Source organism: Vigna umbellata, chromosome 3, assembly GCF_029865625.1.
Source record: "Vigna umbellata cultivar VRB3 chromosome 3, Vumbellata_1.0, whole genome shotgun sequence".
Taxonomy (NCBI): Eukaryota; Viridiplantae; Streptophyta; class Magnoliopsida; order Fabales; family Fabaceae; genus Vigna; species Vigna umbellata.
Genome location: NC_142167.1, coordinates 31,488,456 through 31,495,781, shown reverse-complemented (window position 1 = coordinate 31,495,781; position 7,326 = coordinate 31,488,456). Strand labels below are relative to the sequence as shown.

At 34.9% G+C, this 7,326-nt stretch overlaps 1 protein-coding gene across 1 annotated transcript; it reads right to left on the bottom strand.

Annotated features, from left to right (window-relative positions):
• Nucleotides 1–259: 259 nt before the first annotated feature.
• NPU (ATP-dependent helicase/deoxyribonuclease subunit B) lies at nucleotides 260–5,186 on the bottom strand. The gene is made up of 9 exons (XM_047319376.2): nucleotides 5,011–5,186; nucleotides 4,851–4,913; nucleotides 4,705–4,760; nucleotides 4,002–4,095; nucleotides 3,841–3,901; nucleotides 2,977–3,058; nucleotides 2,124–2,179; nucleotides 937–1,000; nucleotides 260–852 (listed from the first exon to the last, which is right to left on the bottom strand). The coding sequence occupies exons 1-9, from the start codon at nucleotides 5,140–5,142 to the stop codon at nucleotides 789–791; spliced, it is 672 nt and encodes a 223-aa protein (XP_047175332.1). The 5' UTR covers nucleotides 5,143–5,186; the 3' UTR covers nucleotides 260–788.
• Nucleotides 5,187–7,326: the final 2,140 nt, after the last annotated feature.

Sequence of the window (7,326 nt, the reverse complement as noted above, 5' to 3'; positions counted from 1 at the left end):
ACCAAAAGTAGATTTGAACACAAGACTTTTTAAAAAAAAAAGGAAAAATATATAATAATGTTATAAAAGAGACAATTTAGTTATGTTTTATTTTACAAATAAACCAAATAAACATTCAAACTACATCTTCCCATTTTCAACTAGCAATTTAATCTATTATACACACACACACACACAGATATAGAATTTTAACTGTTTGAATTGTTCTTTCGAGAATGAACCTTTCACTATGCTAGTTCTAAAATTATGACAAACAATAAAATGTAAAAGAGTGTATTACAAAAATATTACTAACACTTCTCAAGTTACAAGACAAAGAAATGACGAGTCTTCGGGAGAAAAACAAAATAATTTCATCTACTAGACAGGGAAGGATATCTTGGGAGTGTCAGTGATTTGTCAAGGTGGTGGAATGAAGATAAACAACTATCACAAGAAAAGGACCAATTTAATGACAAGGGAAAAGGTCAAAATGATTCCGATCACTTTCAACTAATACCTTACATTCTGATTTATTTTTGTATAGCATTTTAAGTATTTAACCTAATGCAGTGTTTTAACAATTCAGCCTTCCCCATGAACTAATACACCCAATATCTCAACTTTCGGTGCTTCCCACTGCACAGCTCGTCCTGATAAAATTAATACACTCCAACTCGCACTCTCACCTCCGTCATCAAGAAACAACTGGTTCTTACCTTGTGTGATAAAACAACAAAATCTCTTTCTCTACCACCAAAACAGATCTTGTCTATTCACGAATACAATATTCCAATGTGTACATTGCATCATTCAACCTTTGCTACCACTTCACCAGCCAGGTTGCTTTCTACAACCGTTTCCCTTACAAATCTGGGAATTCAAACAGCATGAAAAATACTGCCGTGAATAAACAAAACAAGAAATTTTCTTTTGCAAGTTTGAACTAAGAAGTACCTTTCGAATTTGTCACGCGATGATTGCAATACGTAGATTGAAAGGATGAATGACAACATGAGCCCTGGATATGTTTAAAAGCAGAAACAGCATAAGTGCACACGCGCTTAGTAAAATACAACGTTATCTACAAATTCATAGTGTTTTAGTTATAAAAAATGAATATTTCAAGTAATTTAAATCCTGAGCAAACTTACACTGTTGAAATCCTAACGATAATATTGCGACTATTTGTAAAACTAAAATTATGGTGTAGCCACGTATGTTGTGTGCAGCAAATGACAGATAAAGGGTGCCAAAATATTTACTCTCTTGTCAATCGGTAAATCCAACAGAATGGGAGTTAAATTTCAAGGACGACACACTAACAAGAGATCTTCTATTATATGTGTGGATGGGTGTCTTAACATTAAATATTAGATGTGTGTGTCTTAACAAAACTAAACGACAGGATTACTTTAAAAGTAAAAAGAACACGATACTCCGCTCCCCATCCCTTACCCCAATCCCACCTTTCCCTCGTCCAAGTTTCAGAGAAATGACAATTCTCAATACATACAGGACCAGCGAGGAAGGAAAGATTTTGTTCAAGGGCAAATAATATGCTTATGGCTCATTGTCAGGTCAATAACCTACAAATAAGTGCCATTATATTTTTTACAAGAGAAATGGCTTAGTATAGTCATGACAATTCATTGATGGAGAAGTCACATGTAGCTTGCTTATGTATTTATAGCTCCTGTTTAAACAGATAGTTGAGCAATATGTGGGCCAAAAGTATATAATATTCATTGATGAAACGGGACATACTGTAATTCATTAATAAATTCAATCGGAACCAAAATCAGAACAACTTTCCTGGCTACATGGGCAGAATGAATTTCAGCTAGAAGCTGTTACAGGTGTTTGGAACTAGAAGCAGTTTTAGGAGAATTATGAAAGGATAAACTACAAAAAGTATCAGAACTTGGGAAAACAATTCTACAAACCTCTGAAATATGGAACCAGCACATGGGAGAGGGAGAGGAGAGAGTCACGTGAGCACTTTTATTTGAAATTTTCCCTGGCCCTTAAATTTTATCTAAAGGTGATTACAGAATGTTCTCACTCATCTCTCACAATCATCAAGTATTCTCACTAAATATGCTCCATATATGCAAAGAATCAGGAGAAAGTCATTAATTTACCTGAACCAAAAAGAACAAAAAATCCTGAATTCACATCTATCTCTGAGTGCTCCTTCCTGAAATATTTCAGAAAGCATACTAAGCAAGTGTTCCTTTCCCCAATCTATGAAATTTATTATTATTCAAAATGATGAACATGACTAACACATATAGAAGGAGCACAGAAAATTCATGTCTTGTGTTCATTCAAGTGTTTTAATAAATACTGCAACTATAGGAGTTAAGAAAACAAATTATGTTTAAAGGAAAAAGTTGATTAGTGATTTAGATGAACTTAATGCCTACACGGCATGTGTATAAATAGAAGATGTTTGTCGTCAAGTTGGTGAACTGTGAACTGCAAACCAAAAGGATGTATATAAATTGATGATGTTTATCGTCAAGTTTGGGAACTGCAAACCAAAAGGAAATAACAAAATAAGGGACCATGTTGCAACAGTAACCGTTTCCATAAACACTACTATTAAATTATTTAAATTACAACTTGTTTGCTATATCATCATCGATAAAAGGGGTATTAAAACATATACCTGTGAATCTTGGGAAACTGAATAAAAAACTTAAAAAGAACAAAATCATCATCAATGAGTGCAAAAGCGTTAACTTGCCTCCTTTTTAGATTAATATTATAGGTTAAATACTATAGTAAAACTAGTAAAAGTCCTACCACATAACGCTACTAGCATAACAAGGTTTCAAAACAATGAATCCCAACATCATAACCCAATCCCTCGAATGCAAGCAAATTATATCAAGGGCTTCCATAACAATAAATGTGTTCAAACTTCAAAATTAATATTGACAAACTATATAAAATGTTTACATACACAGCTGAAGTTAAAAAGACACAAACCATGTATATCGGACAAGTACATGCTTGGGCCAATGCTCAGGGTCCCAGAATTGTCTACGAATCTCAGGGTGAATTTCAACATCTATGAAAAAAAAAATATTCTGTCAGTATAACCAAGTTCTCAAGGCCACTAGAAATGAGTTATAAAAGCAAAACTTAAGTAATCATATTGCCCAATGTTTCTCATCAATATACCAGACAAATAACAGATAGGAATTCATCAAAGTGTAAGGTATCAGCCTACTTATATTCTTTATGAAAGGCAATGTCTACAGAATATACAGGTTCCACAGAATCAGGTCTCATCATCGATAATAAAAGTTTAACAACACCGAGTCACAACCTTCAAGTTTCTCAAGATTTTACAATAACAGAGAATTATATTCCTTCAGACATTGGTAAGAAAAGAAAAGAAAAATGTCTTCACTAATAATGTGTAAGGTTAGAGCAGAATCAACAAAACAGAGACTGCAGCATCCATACATGAATATGATAAATGTCATTGAAATTATACACGCTAGATAAAATTTATATGTAGAATGGTCATGTCGTAAAAAGAAAAGTTTGATAAACATAAAATTAGAAGGAATTGAAGAATTAGAGAGTTAAATGATGACAAAATTTCAAATAAAGTTTAGGAACAATAAATTAAAAATCTTTTGAATCTATGCAAGCAGTTTACGAAACAGTCCCTAACATTTCAGACGAATCTTGACAAAAGGTCACATGTGTAAGTTAAGAATAATACTTTCACTTTCTAAAGTTCTGAAAATGCAGTGGACTTAGACGTGTTATAACCCAGATATCAGCCTCTAGGTAAAGAACTCTATGTTTTAAAAATGTGATTAGAGAAGAACAACGTACAGTGATGAGGCATATCCACAACTTTAGCCGTGACACCATGCAAATCACTTCCTGAATACCTCTGCGTCACATTAAAATTCCAATCAATCGATGTGCTACCGAAACAAGTTGAATAAACTGAACAAGATCAAATCGATGACCTATCTTGAACACAAAAATACCAGATTGACTTCAATCATTGGAACCTCTGTACTTTTACGATTAACCACAAGAAGCCATGGGATTAAAAACTTTTCCCTCCCAACTTGAAATGATCTGCAGATAAATTTTACATGAGGAAAACTATAACCATATTTTCTCAAGAAGTAATGCAATTAAAGACACAAGGTCAACCGAATAGAAACTGATCACGACAATGCAATCACCACATAAATAAAAAGAGGATACAGTAAATAAATAGCACAGAATTTCATTTATTTGCGTTCAGAGATACATTATTCATTTCATTTCCTGTAACAAGCATTCCAAGTTCACTTTTATCACCCATGCACTACAAGAAAAATAGAAAATCAGCATCTCTTGCCAGCATATTGCTCATTTTAAATGTGGTTAAAATTCCATAGCCCTAAATTCAGCCACACTACCTTCTAATTTTCCTTTTACCAATATTCCAGTATAACTATCCCTGAATAGAGAAACGAATCAGTCACGCACCATTCACTCTGCACAGAATACCTTTCTAAGATCCTCATTTGACAAAGAGAGTCGCAGTACAAACATCAAATCCTTCAGATTACTTCTTACCAAGTTCAAGTTTACTTAGAGGCATTTTTTCCTTATAATTTAGGTAAATTCAAACGCTCAACTAAAAATCAGGTAAACTCAAAAGGCACACATTAAAAGTAGAGAATTTAAATTTCTCACAATTTATAAGCATCAGCACCAGTGAAACCCGTGGGTTTGGGTATTGGCATCAACACCTACAAAACCAGTTCCCGAAAAGAAAAAATAGCGAATTATAATTATTAATTAATTAAATTAAGAAAACCCTAATTCAACGAACTCGGTACCTCGCGATTTACAGCGAAGATGGGGCAGTGGCGACCAATGAGGTCGTGCCACACGGTTCGCGACTGCAATCACAGTAGAAGAAAACGAGTAAGAGATGAAAAAGCGCCGTACAAAAGGAAGAGAAAATTGCAGAGAGTGAAAAGGTAAATGGGAACGAACGGAATGGTATTGACCCATGCGGCTCATGGGAACGATGTCGCCGGGTCTGTAAGCGACAGCAATCGGAAGAAACGACGGCATCAGAAGAAAAAATGACAGTGGTAGAAGCAGTTTCACGGTAGCTGCAGCCATGGCTACCAACTGTAACAACAATTCAGCGTTTCAGGTCTCTGACTCCGACTCAAGCTGTCGTGTTAGCATTACGCCCTCCGTTTTGGAGGTCGAAGCACCGTGTTGCCATTTCTACGTATTGGACCGAGCCATGCTCCTGCGGGCTCCGTACGGCCCAATTTCCAAAAAAGTCTCGATTTAAAAAAATAGTAACTTCTTTTTCCTTTTGAACCTCCATTTTTTTATCTGGACTCTTAACGATATAGAAACATTTGATGTACCCAAACCGTACCAAAGTAAAATTTGATATGAATTATTGTTTGTTTCTTTAAGCATTATGAATGAAAGAGAATGTATGCAATAATTGCATCGCATAGAGGGTGCAGTGTTTGGTGTTACTCTCTGTATAGGTTTCTACTCCAATCTCCATTGTGGAGGTACCGTTGTCGATGCTGTTGCAAGCAACAGAGGCAAAGGGCAATTCAACGTTGTTCTCTGTGACACCCATCGACACCTACAATAGATGCCATTGCCATTATTGGATCCATTATTGCCACCACTGGACAGATAAAACAGAAAAGGTGAAGCAAGTTGTATTCAATCAGAATGAATTAATGAAAAAATAAATATGGTTTTAGTCATGGAAAATTAGAATTTTTTTTTCTCGAATTTTGGTTCAGTTTAATTCTTAAATTTTGAATATAAATATATATTATTTTTCTAATTCAAAGGCTTTAAATTTCGTTAAGTTTAGAATCATCTTTTAAGTTATTTACATAATTTTTTACACGTAAGAATTCAAATATTATTTAGAATATTATTCATCGAGTCCAAAAAAGTTAAGCTCCAAACATTTATAGTGTGTTCGCTTTAAGGGTGTGTTCTTTTGAAAGAATTTGGGGGAGATGATTTGGGGGAGATGATTTGAATGGATTTAAGTGGATTTGAGGGTAATTTTTTTGTTGTTTTTTTGAGTGGATTTGTGGTTAATTGAGAGTGGATTTGGAAGTAAAGTTTGTGAGAATTAGTGTAGGATTTGATTGATGTGATAGATTTAAAAAATTAGTTTAATTGGTATAAATTAAAGATTACCAAAATGCTCCTAGTTATAAAAGTAATATAAAATGTTATTTATTAATGTTATATTTAATTATAAAAATGTTTATAAAGAGAAAAAAATTATAAATAATTTTTAAAATTATAAAAATTATAATGTAGTAAAATAAATTTATTTTTAAATGTAGTATTTATTTGTAACATATTTTTTTGTTTTGTTTTTATAATAAAATGTTTCTTTTTTTTTCATAAAAATAACTTAGCTTCTATATTTATAATAATTTATTTCTGTCCAAATAAATAGAATCAAAAAATATTTCTTAAAGTAACTTTGTAATATAAAGAGTATTTTATTATTTTTATTTGAATTTTTAAAATATGAAGATTTATCCCCATAAAATTTGAATTAAAAAGCCTATAATTAAGAAAGAAAATTTATCCCCCCACACATCCCCAACCTCCTGCCGCCACCCCCCCTTCAACTTCCATCACCACTGCATCTGCAGTAATACTCAAGAAAATTTATCCCCCCACACATCCCCAACCTCCCGCCACCCCCCGCCCAACTTCCATCACCACTGCATCCGCATCTCTGTAATACTCACCACTGCATCCGCATCTCTGTAATACTCACCACTGCATCCGCATCTCTGTAATACTCATTCACCAGAAAAATATTCCTCAATCGTCGTACCCTCCCACTACCCAGAACTCCCTCCCCTCCCCGCCTACAAACCCCACACACCCAGCCCGAAACCCGGTCCACATGCAGTAAATAGCTGCCGGGACTCCCTCCAATTCATCCGCCTCCGACGAAGACGACGAATCCGACCGTGGAACCTGTAACAGATCATGCTCGCTCCGGTGAAGATCGTCTCCGGTGATAGGGAACCGGAGGACTGCCGCGTCGGAATCGCATCCGCCGGCGATGCTGCTCCCTTGCGTACTTGGTATCTTGCGGTTGAAAATGGGGAAAAACGCGTCGTCGAAACAGGCTTCCAGTTTCAACGTAATACCCCTCCAAGTAACCAAAACAACGAAGTTCTGTAATCGGTTACCACGTAGACGTAACCGATTACAGAAATGCTCACATTCCTTCACATCACTGTAACCGATAAACCAAAGGCTGTAATCGGTTACGGTTGAGAC